This window comes from Acipenser ruthenus, chromosome 7, assembly GCF_902713425.1.
Source record: "Acipenser ruthenus chromosome 7, fAciRut3.2 maternal haplotype, whole genome shotgun sequence".
Lineage (NCBI taxonomy): Eukaryota > Metazoa > Chordata > Actinopteri > Acipenseriformes > Acipenseridae > Acipenser > Acipenser ruthenus.
In genome coordinates, this window is record NC_081195.1 from 9,600,101 (window position 1) to 9,624,184 (window position 24,084).

Here is a 24,084-nt window from a genome sequence, read left to right on the forward strand (position 1 = left end):
AAAGTTCAAGCCTAGACCCACGCTACAAGAGCCTTAACTTCATAAGCATGAGTGGTATACTACTGCACTGCACAGCACAGCAAAACCACCGTTTGGGCTGCAGATGCAGTTCTTGTAAAGCACTCTACCACAAGCTCTTGCTAAAGAAGGTTTGGCAATCATTTACGTAGATGTAAATTATGGAGATTTTTATATACATATAAGTTTAAAAACAAACAAATAAATAAATAAATAAATAAATATATATATAGTTTTTATGAAAAAGATTTAGAGTGGAAGTTCAGGCTTTTATTAGATGTTTAATTGATTTTCAAAATATTTAATAGAAATAAACCTTGCAAGTCACTATTTTACAATAAGATGTAAAATGAATGCTTCAGTAAAAACTTTAAACCAAGTTTTGTTTCTGTGTTACTTGTTGCTATGAGTCTTACATTCCTACACTTTTTAAAATAAATCTATAAGGTGAAAGTGATGTGGTGATTGGATATATAACCACACTGTGCCTCAGGAGATACTTTGTTCTTAAATCACCTTCAAAGTTTAAACTCAAATCAGTAAATATTATCTGCCAGTTAGCTAACATATAAATATGGTGAGTTTCTATTCATCTGAAAGGGGTAAGAACAACATCAACAGCAGTCAATTACACATTTTACATTTATTTTTCAAATTAACATTTTTCCTTGTTCTCTCAGCTTCAAGGTGCGAGTCGATGTGCACACAGACAGTCACACATTCACACGCAAGAACACAGAAAAACACTAAGCACACATCCAGATTTCAACCGACAGATACAGAACATCTTAATTTGTTGTGCAATTCAGACAAAATGACAAAAAAACCCAACTAAAATCCATGAAACATGAGGCAACTTTCAGGGAAATAGTTCAAGGGAACACTGCCTGGAGTTTAACAATGAACTGGCAGCTTCTGTACCGTAGTTGGCAGAAAACACTGCCTGATGTTTCATGGTTTTAAAGGTCAGTAAAATCTTAGTGCTACTGGAGAAATCAGTCTGATTAAGAGGTGCTCACACAGCACTATGAATACAATATAAAGTGACTATCGAGCAGCAAGGTCCATTTAAACATTAACCGTTGTAAAGAGAGATGGCTTTCCTTTGTGAAAAAAAATCATCTTGAACCAAAATCTGGGATGTAGCAGTTTCTTTTAATCACCTACTACATCCTCATCATTAACCATGTTATTCAGGCTGCCTTTTAAATTACTGTGCAACACACACTGCTGGTTAAAATGATTTAAAAACCAAGACTTAACCAAAACATCGCCTTACTTCCTGTCACAGCATTCCCACAAGTCCCTTATTGTATTGCTGTGACTTGTGATAATGCTGTTTAAAGAAAACGTTTTGGCAAATCAGTGCTACTGGTTTAATAAATATCATTAAAATAATTTCAGGGGAGCAGGAGACAGCACATTTTCTACTGTATTAAAGTGTACACATTTCTGGAAATGGAAACGCAATACTAAAATGTGTTGGAACCCAGGCTGTGGGTACAGACACAGTAGTATTACTGAGCACCAACTAATGTCAATATCCTAGAACCAGGCAACACACATACATGGCCCAAAAAACCTAGACAGAGGCTGTCTCTAAATATACACAGCTCATTAATTACATTTGAACATCAAGAGTTAAGTTACATTTGAATTCTTTCTTGAAGGCATACATTGAAAGCTATCTGATCAGTTGTCTTTGATTGATGGTGAGCGAGGTGTGGTTTGTGCAATTAGACATGATTGTTGTGGATGGTCACTTCTGTGGCATCAGCAAGTGTTAGGAGTTGCTGTCGACAAGTAGATGTTCTACTGGATCTTGGTGACCGTTTCATGGATGGACTCTGCCACATAATCCAGGTTTTTGGTGGTCAGGCCACACATATTGATGCGGCCACTGGCCATCAAGTAGACATGCTTCTCCTTGATCAGGTACCCCACTTGATTGGCTGCAGACGGGAGGAGAACAAGGTCAGGAGGAAAGATCACAGTGGGCAGGTCAGATTGGAAGGATTCCAACAGCAACAGAATTCATGCTGCCCTTACTGATATTAAACGACAATCTAACAAAAAATCTGTGCCTGAATCACTTTCCCTCTGCATTATCCAAAAGAAAAGAAAAAAAAATTCAAGAATTAATAATGCATTGCATTATATTTATACAGAATGTAATGATTTCCATTGCATGCAGCCAATATACTGACCAGAACCCAAACTACCAGTCACAATCTCACCGATATCTACCAGGTATTTACATCAAACAATCTGATACCTAATAGAAGAAAAACCCTCCCTCTCTACGGTAGTCAACGCTAACCTCCCATGAGGTTAACCTCCGCTGCTCGCCTGGTGTTCTCTGCTGCTTGCCTGGTGTTCTCTCTGCCTCGCTTCTCCCACGCAACTCCACTGCCCCGCTCGGTCCACTGGCTCCCGATCACCGCTCGCATCCAGTTCAAGACTCTTGTACTCGCCTATTGATGCCTTGACCAGACTGCACCCAGCTACCTCCAGACCCTCATCTCTCCCTACACCCCCACTCGACCTCTCCGCTCCTCCTGCACTAGAAGACTGGCTCTACCTCCTCTACGCTCCCCTGCCTCCAGAGCCCACTCCTTCTCCACCATCGTCCCGCAGTGGTGGAATGACCTTCCTACAGATGTCAGGACTGCCCAGTCCCTGACCACCTTCCGGCGCCTCCTCAAGACTCACCTCTTCAGAGGGCACCTGTAGAACTACTCTTTTCCCTCTGGACACTTTATCACTCTTCCTTAATGCGCTTTACTTGCACTTATCTGCTCCCTATTTTACTGCATTTAATCCTGTACTTCAGAGTACTGTAATCTGTCACAAGTGTTATTTAATATGTAGTATTTTGTATTTAATTATATCTTGATGTAACTATCACTGACACTTATCTGCTCCGTTGTATTTTTGTTTACGACTGTATAAGGGCATCTGCTAAGAAATAAATAATAATAATAATAATAATAATAATAATAATAATAATAATAATAATAATAATAATAATGAGAAGCTGCAGTACATACGGTTGAGTCCAGTGAAGCTGAACATGCCGATCTGCTGGGTGATGTGCTCCCAGGTCCCTGGCGTTCCCAGAGCCTGCAGCTTTGCCTTCAGCTGTGACCTCATCAACAGAACACGGTCTGCCATGGTCTTCACGTTGTCCTTCCTGCAACACACATACATACACACACCATCTTCAGAGAAATAAACAAAAGACACACAAGCCACATCCAAACACACCTGGGCATTTGCCACAGACACACAGCTGAAGTCTGAATTAATTTAACATTTCTGATTTCTACTGCCAATGGACACATGGGATTAAAATATGTGGCCACAAGGAGCTGCTTCAAGCTATCCCAGGCCCATTGGAGTAATTTGGAGATAGAAACACCCCTTCGAAAAAGAAATACTACAGACCCCTGAACCGTACCATTCAGCAAACAACTCGGGGGTGGTCAATGTGGTGGCTACTATCCGGGCACCCTGTGACGGGGGGTTAGACCAGATGGTCCGGACGATCTTCTCCATCTGGGAAAGGATCCGACTTGCATTGTCCGAGTCCTTGGCCACGACAGTGAGGTTCCCAACTCTCTCGTCTGTGGAAGGAAGGGAAATGTTATTTTTACAAAACAACGAACAGCGATTTAAAACACTGCTTTAAATATAAGCTTTAAACTTCAGTTTGGGAGGAAGGACAACCATCAGTCAACTCCACCTCCACCAACTGTCATCTTTTCCTTGAATTACACCATGGTTTACCATGGGGGTTTATCATCTTGTCCAAACAGCCAGACCCACCAAGTAGGTTTGAGGCCAAATGTCTAATCTTGTACCATACCATAAAAAATACCATTAATTTCAAAGTGTGTCGCGAGATTTCGTCCGCAGGTTTAAAATTGCAAGTACAGTGCACTCCATTTATAAAAATCACATCTGTCCCAGATAATTTGATTCTTTTGATTACAATTAGCAAAAGCTTGCCTCAGTGCATCAGCAGTTTAAATACAGTATACAAATGTCAATGGTGCTCAGTCACTGAGGACAATACATCAAAACAAGTCCTCGTGGGTAAGCAACTTGTTAAATGATCACGATTGTGTTTACTCAAGGCTGAAGAATTTTATTTTACTACAGTATACCTGAGAAGCGATCGTCTCGTGAGGGTGCCTAGTTTAACTGCCCTGTGGTGTTACGTGTAATGGCCTTTGAATTAAAATGACATTACAGTACAGTATTTTACTGTCAGGACTACCACTGCATTTAAGCATCTGTGGTTTATTTCTTTTCAGTTACAATGCAAATCTCACAGTTTTTCACTAAGCGGAGATGCAAAGCTGATTCTTATAAACGGAGTGCACTGTATAAAAATGTGAAAACAGAGGGATACCATTTTTTATTTAAAAAAACTGCTTACTGTACAGGCCGAAGTTCTTTGAGAAGGACTGTGCACAGAACAGCTCAAAGCCCTTGGACACAAAGTAACGCACAGCCCAGGCATCTTTCTGCAGGTCCCCTGATGCAAAGCCTTGGTAGGCAGAGTCGAAAAAGGCAAACAGCTTCTTCCTCTAGAGTAACAGAAGGGAAAGAAAATTCATGTGTTAGAGGTGTTAATAAACTATAGTCAGCGATCCATCAATTTGGCCCCTTGGCCAACCTGCTCCCCAGTCCAGTAGCTCACCCTACCAGAAAACAGGTCCTTCCAGTGCGGCCCTTAACCACTTCCTGACAAGTGTAAGAAGCCTCACTCCCCTCAGAGAGACAGCAGCCCACCTCACTTCCTTGGCCTCACCTCCATGATCTCAGCGATCTGTTTCCACTCGTCTGGGGTTGGGTCTGTTCCAGTTGGGTTGTGGGCGCAGGCATGTAGCAAGAACACAGAGTACTCTGGGGCATTCTGACAAAAATAAGAAGTGGACGTTACACAGGCAATCATATTTTAATTGTGAAAAAAAGGAAGGTATAGGGGGTGCAACACTTGTTGGAACATGCTTGCTCGTACCTCGGTCACCTTGCCTAACACTTCAATAAAATGTCATGCTGTTATATCAAATCAAATGGTTTGTAAATATAAAGTAATATGTAAATGTTAAAAATATCTGTAGAATTGATATATTGTTAAAAGCAATGTGACAGCATAAATATCAGACACCTCCTGTAACGGAAAGTTGAGTAAATTGTGGACTACAGCTTGTAAAAACACTGACTTTACTGATAAAATCATAGATACAAACTGTATACCAATTAGAAAAGACCCAGTCAAAGCATGCAGTCTGTATTACTGATATGTCCAGAGGTTATTATTATTATTATTTGTTTATTTAGCAGACGCCTTTATCCAAGGCGACTTCCAGAGTAGGGTGTGTGAACTGTGCATCAGCTGCAGAGTCACTTACAATTACATCTCACCCGAAGGCAGAGCACAAGGAGGTTAAGTGAATTGCTCAGGGTCACACAATGAGTCAGTGGCCGAGGTGGGATTTGAACCTCCTGGTTACAAGCCCTTTTCTTTAACCACTGGACCACACAGCCTCCAGGTTAAAGCAATGTGGATGTGAAAGGCTTCATTTGTAAATGGATAACACTGGTTATAGGGCTTAATTACAATAATCAAAGACTACAGCTGTGCACCAAACATTAAAACAATAAGAAGAAGTGTCTATATGCAGCTGTACCTTCAAAGTCACATGACCTCTATATGGCTGCCATATTAGGACAGAGGTCAATGCCATGGTCACCAACACATTAATCATGCAATATAAAGAAAATATAAAGTCATTAACTCAAACGGTTTCTGAGATATGAGGCTCTGACATTGCGACACCCATTGTCAAACTTGACCTAGGGAATCACAGAATTTGGATACTGAGAATGAAGCCATTACCTTGAAGCATTAGGTCTTTATAACCTGGAAACCAAAGTCACATGACCTCAATGTGAACGCCATGTTAGGTCACAGGTCAAAGCAAAGGGTGCCGTTAATTTCGTTGCCACATGACATCTTCAAGATCAAATTCAGAAAAAGCAATTCCTGTAGAGCTCACACACACACAAGCGCGCGCGCACACACACACACACACACACACACCTCCAGGTCCTCCAGGAATCCTGCCAATGCCAGCCCACGCTTCTCTGCATCCCAGTACCGATAGGGACGGACATCCGTGAACCCTGCATCACTGAACACAGCATTGTGGTTTTCTGGAGAGAAAAAACAAAAAGGAAGGATTCAAAACAAGCCTTTTCACGTGTCAGCACTCTTAGTAGAGATAAAGGATAAGCACTGAACAAAGTCCACATAGTTCAGTCACCTGCATAAACGAAGAAAAAAATGACAAAACTACTGATTCCTATTGCAAATAAAAACCTATCGAACTGGACCGACAGACTCACCCCAGGTTGGTGCAGAAACGTAGATGGGAGTGGCGGTGTTGTTTTTCCCATTATACCAGCGACGTAGAAACTCAGCCCCTATCCTCAGGGCTCCTGTACCACCCAGAGACTGCACTCCACCCACCTGCGTCAGAGATACAGAGCACACAAGCAGGGGTTCAAATCACACACACGCCATTCAAACTACTAAACATACATACACTCATCCACCTGTGTGTGTGTGCGTGTGTGTGCCCTCAGCCCTTTCCCCAAGACTCCTACCCTGTTCTCCTTGATGGCGGGGCTGTCCTCCCCCAGGGCGATTTTGGAAGCGCTGGCTCTGAACTCTGGCAGTCCCAGGATGGGCAGGTACTCGTGGTTCAGGCTGTGGTTGTTAGCAATCAGCTGCTCCACCTTCCGCACCACCGGCAGGACCCATGGCTGGCATTCATCTGTGCGGTACGCTGAGGGGGGCGGAAAGAGGCACAAAGACAGCTGCTAAGACAATTTACACAAAACACGAGAGGGTAGGGAGGGTTACAACTGTACTCGAAAAAAAACGTGAAAAATCTGTTGACAGCAACATACTGTACCGATCTTGGTTAACGCAGGCTGGCGCATCACGCAGGGCGGAGGGCGGGCGCGAACCCGGGACTAAAGCATAGCGTCAATACCGCTGTACGTGAAAGAGCCGGCTCCCATGCAAGGAGCGTATATCGGGCTTATGCCTTTGTGTGTGACTACGTCACCTACCAGCCCTGCTGCTGCCTTCCCGCGGGCAAGCTACAATACGCCGGCCATTTCTCACAGCCATATACCATCTTTTCTGTCTCCCTCACACTTGCAGACCAGTTTCAATAATCAGATCAGATGCAGCATTGTGCAGAATGATACGCTGTCAGTTTGTTATGTGTTTTTACATTTAATTAAATGAGCCAGGAAACAGACTGCGCAGTGACCTATAGTTTTATAAATAAATAATTAAATAATTAAATAAATAAATAAACAGGAAACAGGCTTCACATTCGAGCGATCGAAATGCTCAGAGCAGAAACTATTTTTAAAAACATGGTGACTTTGACAACCCGCTAATCGCACTTAAACTGTATTTAATAGCGTTTTCTTTTTATGAGTAGAAGAAATAAGATACTTACAAAAAAAAAAAAAAACACACACACTATTAAATACAGTTTTGTTAAGTGCGATTAGCGGGTTGTAAAAGTTTTGATTTGGTCCCAGCCATGCACTGATGGTTTGACTGATTTAAAGGGAAGGACTGACATTAGTGGTTGACGCATTCAAGTGAGAACGTTATGAAATTAATTGCAGGCTTGTGTGGTTGCAAATTGCACAACAGCCTGTGTCACTGCAAGCTTACTGCGAGCTTGCTACTGGTGCAGTCTGAAGGGTATTTTCTTACACTGTAAAACGGCTCTGTGCAAGCAGAGATTTATCCATGATCCGTGGGATGCGGAACAACCACGTTCTGGTAACAGAATCACCAGCAGTACGGCATCTCAGATTGTAAACTACTTCAGAACCCGAGGAATTATCCAAGGACGATGATGGCTATTACTTATAATTAAATGTCTATTCAACAGCGACCATGACATGAGCAGTTAAATAAACACATAACGATCTTCCTTACCTCCCACTCCTAAATTCACCTTGCTCGGGTGTTTGTCCTCTCTGAAATCGGCTGTCAATTTAAAGACGGCCACCGGAGCGGCTTGCGGGACCTCGGCAAACAGTGACATACTGATGAAGGCTCGTCAGCAGGAGATAAAACACAGAATGCCCGGAAAACAGAAGCAGAGGTCGGAAATTTAGAGACAGACCGACTGTCACCTTCACTCAGCTCAGCAAGGAGACAGAATGGAAGGCGTGCCGGAGTGAGCCAATAAAGAACGTAGTAAATGGACTGATTTGCTACTGGTCCAATTACAGCAAAGCACTTTGAGATTAGGCGGGAGGTAGGGATGACAATCATTTTGCAACCAGTAGAGAAATAGAATGCTAATGATTGACGAATATAATGACCAGTGACAAAGAAGGCATAACGGAAACATTTTGTGACATACCTAATGCCTGCACTAGAGAAGTAGGGTCTTCTGGGGAAAGAGAGAAACAGCGTCATTGACTGCAGTGACAGAGATGTAGCTCAACGAGAGGCTGCTTTTAGTCACACAGACAGAGCATGATCAGAAATTAGAATAACCGCAAAACTCCCAACTATTTAATTGGTCAGTTATGGCAAAATTAAAGCCTCACCACCTAAACAGGTGCATTATTTTAGAAACATTACGTAAGGTTTAGTTTGTGATTGACATTATAATTACAAATATAGTGAATACCTAGATTGTAAAATAATATGACTGTTCGTCAAATAGTGTAGACACTGAATGCACTGACAGAAATAATGTGTTACCATCAGGGCCGGGTTAACCTTTTGTGGGCCTGGCGCCAAACAGATTTGCGGGCCCCCATTTGTGGAACCATTGTAGACAGGAGATCGACACATAAGTTGTCTTTGACACATCACGTTTTTGAGCGCCACTTAATATTTTTCGTTAATTTTTTTAGTCACTAGTTCTTCCCCTGTCCATCAGAGGTTCTCCGAGGATCGTAAAGGGGCCCTCCCGAGGTCGTTACAATATAAACACACATTTTCTATTGAAATGTATCGCGATGTGTACACTTAAACATATTTAGTTCGTTATGGGCCCCTTCCGAGTGTGGGCACGGCGCCATTATAAACCCAGCCTTGGTTACCATACATAAATCGTGTTCCGCAGATCTGCATGTTCTTCGAGGACTCCTGCGTGACGCCCTCAACTCCACCCACAGAAATCTGCAGATTCTGCACAGCTAACAGCACAGTTTTCAAAAGTTACTGTGGGAGAGTGGCTGTGAACCACAGAGACGATGCAGAGATCACGAGTGGCCTGCTAATCGTAATGCAAATAACTACTGCTGCCCCGCTTGTTAGTGGAGGCAAACGACATCTTATCATAATAGTAATGTTGTTGAAGCTGACACCCTGGAATCCTTCAAGAAGCTGGTTGATGAGATTCTGGGATCAGTAAGTTACTAACAACCAAAGGTGCAAGATTTGTATTGGGACCATAAAAATGTTCTTATAAGAACTTAAGAAAGGTTACAAACGAGAGGAGGCCATTCGTGCTAGCTCGGTTGTTAGTAAATTACGGTTATTGTTCCTAGAATTTCTAAGCTGTTTCTTGAAGGATCCCAGGGTGTCAGCTTCAACAACGTTACTGGGTTACAATTCTCTGTGTAAAAAAGTGCTTCCTATTTTGTGTTCTAAATACCCCCTTCTAATCTCCATTTGTGACCGGTGTATTTATAATATTTGTATTATTTTTATTTTTTAAATCACATTTAGCTCTGCAGTTAAATGTGTTAAAAACATAAAATAATAAAAATTTTAAAATACGTAAGATAGTAATAAAAGGCATGTTTAAATTCATCATTATATTTACGAGTTCCAGTTCCAACACGTATGCTAGAATCAGTCGATTCGATGGGACTTTATCAAGGAAAATCACGCCATAGGAATTGACCGGTAGTAGTCTCCCAACAGGTAGAGTATTTCCGGTTCAAGCACTTTAATGGACGTCGGATGTAGTAGCCGCTAGAGGGCGCTAAACAAAGCGGTGTATAATAGTAACAGTAACACAGTTAGGTTTAGGGGTAGAGATTAGATTTAGGGGTAGGGGTAGATTTGGAGGTTAGGAGGCTATTAGCTACCTACTGATCCATTCCTATGGGATGATTTTCCGTGATAACATCCCATTTAATCGACTGATTCGAGTCGATCAGGTGCATCTCGCGTACGCTTTGGGTTTACCGTAATTACATGTTTCTGATTTGACGCTAATGATGACGTCTCTAGCGTTAAACCAAAAGTCTACAACACAATGTAGGCTACACCACAAGGTGGCAGCAAAGACTTACAATGTAACAAAAGAAACTGCTTCTGGTACTTATAAAACGTGTTCTTTAAAGAGCTCACTCACTTATCCTATCCCGCCTTTCACTGATGTTGAGCAAAGACCCAAGACAGTGACATAATATAATATATTGAGGTTACGTAAACAGAGCTGAAAATATGTTGTGTGTGCACTGTAAGAGAGGAATGTCAGTCAGGCATTGCGCCGGCAGCAAGCTTCATCTCTCTGGGCTCTGCTGGCACCCCAGTCCTGACCTGAACACCCCCTGCTATCCAGTCCAGAGCCTCTGTGGTCCCCCTAGGAAACTCTTGGTCAGTCCTGCACCTCCAGGATTGCACCCGTGGGGCTGATGCTGGTTCTGTATACTTGGCAATAATTGCTGGCAATTATAGCTAACAATAATTGCTAGTAGACAATGAATTCGCCCGTTGTAAAATACTGAACATGATTGCTAGCCACTAAGCCACAAGAGTCCGTCTCAGGAGCAATATCGCTGGCAGTTTTTCATTACTTTTTAATGTTAACAGGTGTCTTTGGGGCTGTACACTTTACAGAATAGTTTTAAAAAGTTAGAATAACATTTTATATGATCAAATTCTGTTTTAATGGCTAAAGCAGCAGTGTGGAGTAGTGGTTAGGGCTCTGGACTCTTGACCAGTGGGTCATGGGTTCAATCCCAGGTGGGGGACACTGCTCCAGTAAAAACCCAACTGTATAAATGGGTAATTGTATGTAAAAATAATGTAATTGTATGTAAAAATAATGTGATATCTTGTAACAATTGTAAGTCGCCCTGGATAAGGGCATCTGTTAAGAAATATTTAATAAAAATAAAACAGCAGCAACCGTGGACAGTGCCATGCTGAATTTACAGTAGATTTGCTGGTAATATTGCCAGCAGTATTGCAATAAGTTGCCATGTGTAGAATAGAAACATTGCTGACAGTTTGTGTAAAATATCCCTCCTTGTCCAATCATTTTTTTTTAATACCACAGGGAAACTAGTATCTGTGATTCACCTTGCTTTTGCTGTGCTGTGTAAAGCATGGTAAACCATGCAAATGAATAGTATAGGCATGGCAAAAGATGACCTTTTGTGAGCAGAGCCTTTAGAGAACATTCCTATTTTAAGGCTCAAGCCTCTCAAATCTCTCCGCGGCCGCTGAATGGCATGTGGCAAATGTGCCTGGCACTCTCCCTTCATCTCGGGCTGTCTCTGCCATCTGTCAGCGCCTCACACTGACCTTGGTCCCGAGGCCGTGGATAGTCGTAGAGATATTACAGGGGGGTTGTGGTCTTAGTGAAAAAAATAGGCACCCTCACAATCTACCAGACGGGATATTATATATTTCCTGGATCTCCTTTGCTCTGTGTTTTAAGGGGATAACATAGAGGGGTCCCCATGCTCCTGCAAAATAATTCTTCTTCCACTACATATCAGGCTTGTTCGGGATCCACAGCATTACCTTTATGTCTGACACTGAATTTAAAGAATACGTCGTTTCAAATGTCATTTCAGTTTCATTTCTCATTCTCCTTGCCATTTGATGGTCTGTTGCTTCTCCCGCGGTTATTGTAATTTTTCTCAAAATCTGCCTTGAGCTTGTGGAGTATCCTAAGCGTCAGGACTGAACAGACTTTCTCATTCCATTGAAATCATGTGGCAATGTGGCCTTTCAACTCCGCTAGCCCCACCTACAGAAACAGGCTACAGATATCAATACAGATATAGAGGTGGGTGGGGCTGACATAGTTGAAAGGTTACATTGTCACATGATTTTAAAAGAATAAGGAAACCTGTCCTCCCAGCATTTAGGATTTTCCAGACAACCTGTGTTCAGTAATCTTTCAATGTTAGATACATCACACAGAATCACAAGAAGCTGTACTCAATCCATTTTGTCCAGGGTGTCCAATTATTTAAGACCAAAGGAATATGATCATCTCAAATTACCTGGAACTGCAACCCCAGTACCTAAAAAGTTCCACTATATGATGAAGGTGCATCAATAACAATATATAACAACTCTGGTAAAGCAAAGCAGTTTATTGAATGCAGAATAGCTAGATGAATACAGAACTGGTTCAGTTTACTTGGTAAAGCTGTGTATTATTCCTTGATCTGGTTGTTACTAACCAATAACCAAGAGACTCCCCCATTTAACTGCTGTCACTAAAGCCTTGCATTTCAGCCAGTCTTTCTTCTGCACAATGGTGCATTTCCAAGGGCACAGGAACCCCATTGCCTGCCTCACCCCTGGAGTGAAGGACAGGGCACACACACACTTAGATGCGGGAGGAAGGAAGAACCATTTGTTGACTGCAGTTTGAAGGATGTCAGATTTTGATAGATGCTCAGTCCCTAACCCTAGCATTCAGTAATCAATGTCCTGTATTGTCAGCCTGCATTCAGTCTTGTCGGATTTCAGAGCTTGACCATGTTGGGTCTGGTGAGGAGAGTGCTGAGATGGGGGAGATCTCCTCCGAGGCGCCCCAGGAAGGGATGTTGGTGGCTGAGTTGGGAAGCACTCTGGCTGGGGCAGAACACCAGCAGTGCCTCTGCATAGTGTTATGGTTCTTTGTGCTGTCTGAATGGCCTGCTTTTGTAACAGTTATACTAACACAATGAAAAACAGAACAGTCCCTTTATGTTAACCAGGCAAAAATTACCAATAGTTACAGAGGAATAAATCAGCTAATTATTTGTATCAGTGTAATAACAATGTAATACATATAAATAATGATTATTGGGTTATGGTTATGAATATGAAATTACTTGGCAATATCTTACAGCAGATATAATTCCAGGTAATCATCTGGTTATTATAAAGCATCACTGAAAAAAACACAAAAACCAAAACCCTGTAAAAAGGGTCGACAGGGTGAGTTGTATCTTATCTTGCAGTAGGGGGCACCATTCTTCTTTTTTCAAACATATTTTCTATAGGATAGCCATGGGAGCTATATAGGGACTGAATACATAACTTGGTCCCAATCACACTTTCTTTCTGTCCAATTTGAAATGAAACCCCTCCAATACAGAACCCAGGTTGTAAAAGTGATGCATCCAGCAATGTTGTACATACCACAGCTTACTGTGGAAATGGGGCATTCTCTATAAACTTGGACACGTTTCCTTTATTATTTATAGACATGACATTCGGAATCTATGGGACGCCTTTCTTTACCCAAAACAACATGTCACTTTGATGGACACACCGCACACGCTGTTTGTAACAGAGCTGCCTGCTCCCAGTCCAAATGTTTACCAAACGAAAGGTCAAATTGTGTACATATCAACAGAAAGGATATTATTATTAATTATTATGAATTATTTTGCAAATAACAATTATTTAAAAAGTTCTAAAGTATTTGTTAGGTTTGGAGCCATCTTATCAGAAGGTTTATCTGTAGCTGGCAATAATACTGAATAGAAACATTTAGGGCAACAGTGTGATTTGAGGGTCAGTTTGCAGAGAGAGCTAACTAGCTTTCTGTGCTTTTTGCCTTCAAATCCAGCTTACACATGCTAGTAGTTTAGTGGTGTCTCCTTAACCCCCAGTAGGCATTCGTCCATGTAAGAAAACCACCACACAGTTTGCCATAATTGGATTGTACTGCTTGAGACTAATGGACTGTATAAGGGTTAGGTTTGGCTTCCAGCATTTTAAAAAAAATAACCAAGTAAAATGAACTGTGTGTAATTAGTTAAGGCTAACACTGCAAAATGCCAAGAACTATCAACTGTCTTTATCACAGTTGTTGCTTGTTTAGTTATTTTGTCATCGGAAGATCACAAAAAACTTCATAGTATTGATATCAAGGTTTATTATTGAATTATCATGGTCAATTATGAGCCCTCGATAACCCGGTTATCTTGCAGAGAGGTTTTTAGCACAGCTGGGAGTTGTGCCTTCCCTCCTGGGCTCAGTTCCAACCTCACTCCTTTCCTCCCTGTCTGAGACGGCCCCCAACACACACACAGATTATCATTATTTATCCTATCAGGTCAGCAGCACAATCACAGGCTAGGTCTCAGCCCTGCTGTGGTGCTGACAATCCCAGACTGTGCTGATAAGGGTTTAGGTGGAGTTCCCAACTTTCCTTGACACGCTGAAACACTGTAGATCTCCCAGATATAGGGAGAGCCCTCGGGCTGGTGAGAAAGTGTGTGTGGGGGGGGGTTCTCTCTCGAGCCAGTCCCCTCTCCCTCTCTCACTCATACATCCCTGTTAGAAAAGTCAGTTCCAGCAGACTTCCGTCCTGCCTCCTAGAGGCAGGTGGTTAGATTTGGGTGTTTAGAGCAATGGTGGAAAAGGGAGGTGATCGTGAGTTTGCACTTTCTCAGAACACAATGTCAGCAGCTGACACTGTCAGCAGAAGGGTAAAATGAACCTTTAACCCAGCTGACAAGTGCTGTTTTCAGGCAACACTCTTTACAAATAAAATGATAATGCCACACTGTAATATACCCCAGACCTAGACTCCTGAAAACTACACATTACCAGTGTAGTTAGAAAACAAGGGTTGTCAGCATATCTATATACAGTGCCGTAAAAAAGTATTTGCCCCCTGTCTGATTTTCTGCATCTTTGCATATTTTTGACACTGAATGTTATCAGATCTTCAACCAAAACCTAATATTAAATAAAAGGGACCATGAGTGAACAAATAACAAAAAAATTTGATACATATTTCATTTATTTATTAAAGAAAGTTATGCAAAACCCAGTGCCCCCGTGTGAAAAAGTAATCGCCCCCTTAGACTCAATAACTGGTTACGCCACCTTTAACAGCAATAACTGCAACCAAACGCTTCCTGTAGTTATTGATTAGTCTCTCACAGCGCCGTCGAGGAATTTTGGCCCACTCCTCCATGCAGAACTGCTTCAAATCAATGACATTTGTGGGTTTTCGAGCATGAACTGCTCGTTTCAGGTCCTGCCATAACATCTCAATGGGGTTTAGGTCTGGACTTTGACTAGGTCATTCCAAAACTTTAAATTTCTTGTTCTTCAACCATTCTGATGTAGACTTGTTTGTGTGTTTCGGATCATTGTCTTGCTGCATGACCCAGCTGCGCTTCAGCTTCAGCTCACGGACGGATGGCCTGACGTTCTCCAGTAGAATTCTCTGATACAGAGCAGAATTCATGGTTCCTTCAATGATGGCAAGGCGTCCAGGTCCTGATGCAGCAAAGCATCCCCAAACCATGACACTACCACCACCATGCTTGACCGTTGGTATGAGGTTCTTACTGTGGAATGCAGTGTTTGGTTTTCACCAGACATAACGGGGCCCATGTCGACCAAAAAGTTCCACTTTTGACTCATCTCTCCATAGAATATTGTTCCTGAACTCTTGAGGATCATACAGGTGCTTTTTGGCAAACGTGAGACGAGCACTCATGTTCTTCTTAGTGAGCAATGGTTTCCGCCTTGCTACTCTGCCATGAATCCCATTTTTGCCCAGTGTCTTTCTGATGGTGAAGTCATGAACACTGACCTTAGCCAAGGCGAGAGAGGCCTGCAGATCCCTGGATGTTGTTCTAGGGTTCTTTGTGATGTCCTGGACGATTTTACGCCTTGCTCTTGGCGAGATTTTGGCAGGACGGCCACTGCTGGGAAGGTTCACTACTGTCCCAAACTTTCTCCATTTGGACAATATGGCTCTGACTGTGGTTCGGTGGAGCCCCAGAGCCTTAGAAATGGCTTTGTAACTCTTTCCAGACTGCTAGGCATCAACAACTTTTTTCCGGAGGTCTTCAGGAATTTCTTTTGTTTGTGTGCCTCTAGAACCTGTGTGCTGACAACTTCACTCTGATGGTAAGGGCCAAAGTTAGTCAATTTATATTGGGCAGGGCTGGCCCAAATCAGGCCTGGTGTTTTATTATAATACTAAAAGGTGATATTAAAATAGTTATGCAGCTGAAAAATGTAACATTTCTAAAAGCACTGGAAGCTGTGTGTTTAGTTTAATACGGTATGCAACCCATTAAAGTTATAGTAGCAATTAAAAACAAAATTCCTTATTGATTGAGAAGCACATGGCCCAGAGAAGACATCAGCCTTACACTAAAATACCATCAATTATGACATTCCTTGAAGAGCTTTTGTCTGCCATCAACTCGTCTGAACTCTCAAGCATTGACTAGTAGAGGCAAGCTCACAAACTTTCATCACTGGAGCTTTCCTAAGCATAAGTAAAATGAAGGTATTTTTTTTTGTATTTTTAAGTTTCTCTTTAGAGGCACATCAGTTGGGGAGTGGATTATCAAAGGCGGAGGGCGCACTCCTAGAAATATAGAGAGACATGGTTCCTTTGGGCTTCCCTTATAAAAACTGACCACTGAATTTTTGCAGTTTTCCCATGCTTTGGTCATGGTTATACAATGCATTTACCAGAGTTTACCCTGGTTTGCCATGTTTAGTAATATGCTTTAACATACCTCATTATTCTTTGCAATGCTTGCCTATGCTCTGCCATGCTTTATTACACTTTGATATGCTTTTACCAGGGTAACATTTTATTAGGGGTTCGCTGCAGCCCTTATTGTGTTTAAATTCGATAGGAAACCATTTTAAGCCCAGCATAAACCAGTGTGCGAAGCGCCCAAATCTTTTTTTTTTTTTAAAGCTGTCCGGCCCAACACGTTGCGTTGTACTGGGTATGCTATGCTTTATATGTGAGGTAACAATTAGGAGTGTCATAATTTGACTAATGGTTTAAATCTAATTAAGGGTTAAATAAAAACTTCTCACAGTAAGAATGATTTATTAAAGTGTATCGGAGAAATCCCAAAGCTCTGGTTCTATACAGAACACTCAGGAAGCCTCTATTCTTACAGGTACAAAGTTTCACTGTCTACACTCACTAACTCACACACAATCCCTGCTATTCTATAATGCCCCAGAAGGCCTCATACTCTGCACTTCTTAACTCATGATTCAATTAACCAGCTGCCCATATCTATGTGCTGCCAACACTCATCCAACCCAACCCAGGAATACATCACACTGGCATGCTGCTTATCTACCTAGGGTTAAGGCACTTCAAAGATCACTATAAACCCAGAGAAACACATAGCAATCAGCCAGAGATCCTCCAACACCAGAGCAATACAAGAATCCCATGAACATACAGAATACCCAAAACCACAACTGAAAGAGGCAGTGGAGAGCTAGCTTGTAGACACAACCTGCATCAACAACGGAATTTAAACTGTGCTCCATGAAACATATTCTGCCTTGCTGCTTGCTGCATCTTCAATGATAGTTTTCAGGATTTCTTTACCTAACAATCATAGGAAAAACATGGTAAAACTGCAAAATGATCATGCAAATATACCAGATATTTTCTGACTAATTTTGAGAAAATCTGGGGGAGTTTAAAACCAGTAAAACAACATTTGATACTATATTTTTTGCTAGAAAACCATAGACCTATTGTCAATATAGGATTAGTAGTTCCCCATACCAAACACCTACCCAATAAATATTGGAATGGCATAATACAAATGCATACAGGTATAAACTTCGCTCACTCAATCCCATCACGTGTACAAAAAACAAGCTTAGACAGGTGGAAAATGAGACAAACCTAAAAATAAACCAGCACATTGTTGGAAGAGATTTCTATAGAAAAAGTTGTTTAGATGGCTCCTGTTCTCTCACAAACATATAATTAATGTATCAAGAAGAAATATAATATTATGCAAACGATTTGCACAAATAACCATTTGAACCATGTTAGAGCTCTTTATATGTCACTGGAAATAATTACATTCTCTTGATCGCAAAGAATACAGGATGAAAATGCACCGCAGACAATAGACCTTCCTCGGTGCAAATGGGGTACAATGAGCCTCAATACTGCTACTGCTATACAGCGCTTTAAGGGAGGCTACAGCTAGTTTCATCAGTGACAGCTTGGGATCTCACGCTAATTAGCATTAAAATGCGTGTGTTGGCTCCTTGACCTGTCTATTACTGCCGTTATCCGGGGCTAAGGTTTTATCCGGCCCAGGGTCATGATGAAGATGATGTATAATACCACCTCAGTCTCCTTTGCCGTTTCCAGGCCTGCGTTTTGTTAAATACAGGAAACAGCCTCTTCCTCCCCGTAAACACTGAGCTGGGTCAGTCAACATCACCACACTGACATGCCATGGTCACTGTCCACTCATACATCTTGGAAGGGGCAAAATAGGAGGACTTGCTGACAGGTTTGGCAATATCACCAGGGACTGATCAGACAAATAAACTGGAAGTTTATGTTGCTAGTGATATATACCAGTATGTTTAGATCTATAAAGAGACTGTCATTTTTTTCCTATGACGTCCCCTGGGCTACATAACATGTGGATCTGTATTGTACCATGAAATCTACAAATTGGCATTAAAGGCTAGAAAGGGAGCCTTAATCCAGTATTCAATGTCATACATGGTGGGATATATAGGAAACTTATTGAGGCATTCTGCAGAATCTATAGTGTGCTCACTAGCATCATCAAGCCATGCATTCCTCCACCTGTAATTTGCTTAGAACACCCATCTCCCCCACGGCAATACATTCATGAACATTAAATCCGTGCCTGTACCTTGTATAGGACATTTATCCTGTTTAGCATTTCACACTGACGTGTGTTAATGTAAATGCAGCTAAACTGTTTTTTTTTAATGGCTAACATATCATATCAATCTATGGAATTTGCTTAACAGTTGCTATTTTGAGCTTTCCCAAACAGTTTAGCACTGTAAAATGCACTGTGAACCAACTGAGCCGACTCTTCCCATCTTGTAAAATGCCTGCTACTTCCACAGACATCCACGTGAAAGATTTGTTATAAAACATATTGCTGGTGAAATTATAATTGCCCTCGTGGCTGCTAATGCATAATGACATAAGATTGTGTTTTCTATACGTTTAAAGAAAACAGTGGTCCTGTTATCTTCATTGCACAATTTTAATATAAAACAACCAACCTGAGTAAACATAAGAAATGGTTTGTGGTTGAACATGAACCTTCACCCTTTTCTAAAAAATAAATAAATAAGAACATAAGAACATAAGAAATTTTACAAACGAGAGGAGGCCATTCAGCCCATCTTGCTTGTTTGGTTGTTAGTAGCCTATTGATCCCAGAATCTCATCAAGCAGCTTCTTGAAGGATCCCAGGGTGTCAGCTTCAACAACATTACTGGCGAGTTGGTTCCAGACCCTCACAATTCTCTGTGTAAAAAAGTGCCTATTTTCTGTTCTGAATGCCCCTTTATCTAATCTCCATTTGTGACCCCTGGTCCATGTTTCTTTTTTCAGGTCAAAAAAGTCCCCAGGGTTGACATTGTCTATACCTTTTAGGATTTTGAATGTTTGAATCAGATCGCCGCGTAGTCTTCTTTGTTCAAGACTGAATAGATTCAATTCTTTTAGCCTGTCTGCATATGACATGCCTTTTAAACCCAGGATAATTCTGGTTGCTCCTCTTTGCACTCTTTCTAGAGCAGCAATATCCTTTTTGTAACGAGGTGACCAGAACTGAACACAATATTCTAGGTGAGGTCTTACTAATGCATTGTAAAGTTTTAACATTACTTCCCTTGATTTAAATTCAACACTTCTAACAATATATCCGAGCATCTTGTTGGCCTTTTTTATAGCTTCTCCACATTGTCTAGATGAAGACATTTCTGAGTCAACATAAACTCCTAGGTCTTTTTCATATATTCCTTCTTCAATTTCAGTATCTCCCATATGATATTTACAATGCACATTTTTATTGCCTGTGTGGAGTACTTTACACTTTTCTCTATTAAATGTAATTTGCCATGTGTCTGCCCAGTTCTGAATGCTGTCTAGATCATTTTGAATGACCTTTGCTGCTGCAACAGTGTTTGCCACTCCTCCTATTTTTGTGTTGTCTGCAAATTTAACAAGTTTGCTTACTATACCAGAATCTAAGTCATTAATGTAGATTAGGAATAGCAGAGGACCTAATACTGATCCCTGGGGTACACCACTGGTTACCTCGCTCCATTTAGAGGTTTTTCCTCTAATCAGTAATTTCTTTTTTCTACATGTTAACCACTCCCTAATCCATGTGCATGCATTTCCTTGAATCCCTACTGCGTTCAGTTTGAGAATTAATCTTTTAGCGGGACTTTGTCAAAAGCTTTCTGGAAATCTAAATAAACCATGTCATATGCTTTGCAATTATCCATTGTCAATGTTGCATCCTCAAAAAAATCAAGCAGGTTAGTTAGACATGATCTCCCTTTCCTAAAACCATGCTGACTGTCTCCCAGGATATTGTTACCATATAGGTAATTTTCCATTTTGGATCTTCTTATAGTTTCCATAAGTTTACATATAATAGAAGTCAGGCTTATTGGTTTGTAGTTACCTGGTTCAGTTTTGTCTCCCTGTAATTTTCCAGTCTGTTGGTACAACCCTGTGTCAAGAGACTGTTACATGATCTTGGTTAGTGGTTTGTAAATAACTTCTTTCATTTCTTTGAGTACTATTGGGTGGATCTCATCCGGCCCAGGGGATTTGTTTATTTTAAGTGCTCCTGGTCCCTTTAACACTTCTGCCTCTGTTATGCTAAAGTTATTTAAAACTGGATAGGAACAGGTTGACATGTGGGGCATGTTGTCCATGTCCTCCTTTGTAAAAACCTGTGAAAAGTAATCATTTAATATATTTGCTATTTTCTTTTTCTTTGTCTATGATTTTGCCATGTGTGTCTCTTAGACATTTAACCTCCTCTTTGAATGTTCTCTTGCTGTTATAATATTGGAAAAACATTTTGGAATCGGTTTTAGCCCCCTTAGCAATATTTATTTCTATCTCTCCCTTGGCCTTTCTAACTTCCTTTTTGACTTGTGTTTGCAGTTCCAAGTACTCTCTTTCTGTGTACTTTGTTTTTGGTCCCTTTTAAACACTCTGTAAAGTGCCCTTTTTCGCTGAATATTTTTTTTAATTGATCTATTAAACTATTTTGGCCATTTTGTTTTAGATTTAGATTGGTCTACCTTTGGGATGTAATTGTTTTGTGCCTCTAGTACTACATTTTAAAAAAAACAGCCATCCTTTTTCTGTGGATGTTTTCTCTATTTTACTCCAATCTACTTCTGTTAGTCTCTGTTTCATACCTTCATAGTTTGCTTTTCGAAATTTGTAAACCTTAGCTTTAGTCATTACTTTTGGGGTTTTAAAAATCACTTCAAATGAGACCATGTTGTGGTTTGAGTTTGCCAATGGCTCTCTGACCTCTGTTTTAGTTATTTTGTCTTCGTTATTTGAAAAGACTAAATCAAGGCATGCCTCCCCTCTAGTTGGTGCCTTGACAAATTGCGTTAGGAAGCAGTCATTTGTCATTTCCACCATTTCAATTTCGTCCATCGTGCTCCCCACCAGGTTCTCCCATTTTATATGGGGGAAGCTGAAATCCCCCATTAGTATGGCTTCTCCTTTTCTACACACATTTCTAATGTCATTGTATAACACATTATTTTGCTACTCGAAATATACAAGGTAAGAAACTGAAAGACACACCATTGTTTTTAGAACTAAATCACTCTGCTTTTTATTTCCCTTTCAAAGTTCATAATAGAATAAACATGTTTTGATTATCAATAATAATAATTATTATTATTATTATTATTATTATTATTATTATTATTATTATTATTATTATTATTATTATTATTATTATTTCAACATTGTATATATGATCTTCTTCTTCTTCTTATTTATAAGTTGTATAAGTTTTATAAGTTTTATAAGTTTTAAGATACATTCCATTACTCCACTGGGCTGCTTTTTCATATCTCAGCTATTCATGAGAAGTTTATGATTTTTGACCCTCAGCAGAACCAGGATCCTGGCAGCGGTTTAGTACTGGATTTTGAGAACTACAATGATGTAATAAAATCTGCTTTTTTGGGGGCTCTGTTACAGGCAAAATCACATGGTTAATGAACTATGAATGTTATCAACACGAGTGAAAGGATGCTGAATGAATGAACTGGGACCTTGAACACATAGCTTTATGTGTCAGGATTAAAATTCAGCGTTCTTTCTGCTAGATAAACCACAGCATGAGTGACTGTAGTATAATCCAAGTGACTTTATGGCAGACCTTTACATTGGTTAGAGCTGTGTGACAATGTGGACACTTATCTACATAGCTGGCACTTGTATGAACCAATATTGTATTATTAATTTACACTGGATAATAAATCCAAATGCTGTGATGTATTGTTTTAACTTTCAATATTGAATGTTTAAACAATTGCATATGCAGACAAATCAGCATTTCTTTTTTTATTATTTTTCTTTAAGTACCCATTCCACAATGATATGTTTGTTGTTGGAACTCGTTTTTAAATATCTTTCATTTTATAGGGGCAGGTGAGCTCAAGTCTAAAGGTCGCAGCAGTTTAATTATTATTATTATTATTATTATTATTATTATTATTATTATTATTATTATTATTATTATTTATTTATTTGGCAGGCATCTTTATTCAAGGTAACTTACAGGTGTCACAGGGCAGTACAGGGTTACAATATTTAAATGCAGTAAAGTTTACAGTAAGTATAAATTATACTACTAAAATACAATATAAGCTAATGGAAACTAGATATTCAGACCAGATTAATGAAGCTAACAATGTACAGCAGCTGGATATGAGACACAACCTTATTGTCACATGTATTATTATTATTATTATTATTATTATTATTATTATTATTATTATTATTATTATTATTATTATTATTATTATTATTATTAATAAAGTATTACTAGCAGCTGGTGCCTGTGAACGCTGTGGATAAAATGCATGTGTGTGAATATGAAAATCTATATGGCCAGAGAAAACAAGGCAATGTTTGAGGGTGCGGGTATACAAGATTACTAGGAGCTGAGGGGGAGGGGGAAGAAGAGTGATTCTTTCTAACTACAGATAATTAATGACAACATCATGCTGTAGGCTGTGAAACAGACAATGTGAGCAGCGTTGAGCGGGAGAGGGAGGAACTGTTTACCAGATAGAAAGCCGATAAACTGCTGTCTCTGTAACTCTGCAGCATTAATGCGAGGTGGGGGAATCCGGCTGTCAACCCGTAGATTGAGTGACCTCCTCAGTTAACCCTTTCTGCGCCGACAGCCATACACATGTTGTTTTTATGGTATGGACTCAATGCTTTCAATGGAATAAAAAGTGCATTTACTGTACAAACAATGAGGGCCAATGCACATAAAGGGCGTCAGTCAAAAAAAAAAAAAAAAAAAAAAAAAAAAACACACTCTGACAAAGACCCTTATATACACATGCTTTATGTTTTCTTAATATTAATTAAATCACCCACCATGTGACATAATGTGAAGAATACTTTGGCTACATTTAAAAAATGTATGCTTTTCATATATTCCCATAATGTTGAGACTTGCTCATTCGTAACCTATCAAATGTTATTATTATTATTATTATTATTATTATTATTATTATTATTATTATTAGCTAAATAACATTTTAAATATGTGTTATTTTATAGGGGGGCATAGGGTATGTATTATTTAAATGTTAGATAATATGTTTGCACACACAGACGACGTTGAAAATGCCACATCAATTATAAATAAACCATGGCCACAGTGCTCGTGCAAAATATAATTAAATACACATTA

At 40.2% G+C, this 24,084-nt stretch overlaps 1 protein-coding gene across 1 annotated transcript; it reads right to left on the reverse strand.

Annotated features, from left to right (window-relative positions):
- Positions 1 to 642: 642 nt before the first annotated feature.
- Positions 643 to 8,307, reverse strand: got1 (glutamic-oxaloacetic transaminase 1, soluble). The gene is made up of 9 exons (XM_034026801.3): positions 8,066 to 8,307; positions 6,700 to 6,881; positions 6,439 to 6,562; positions 6,134 to 6,246; positions 4,838 to 4,942; positions 4,463 to 4,613; positions 3,479 to 3,644; positions 3,069 to 3,211; positions 643 to 1,970 (listed from the first exon to the last, which is right to left on the reverse strand). Exons 1-9 carry the CDS (start codon positions 8,172 to 8,174, stop codon positions 1,831 to 1,833), a joined length of 1,233 nt encoding a protein of 410 aa, XP_033882692.1. The 5' UTR covers positions 8,175 to 8,307; the 3' UTR covers positions 643 to 1,830.
- Between the last annotated feature and the right edge of the window lie 15,777 nt (positions 8,308 to 24,084).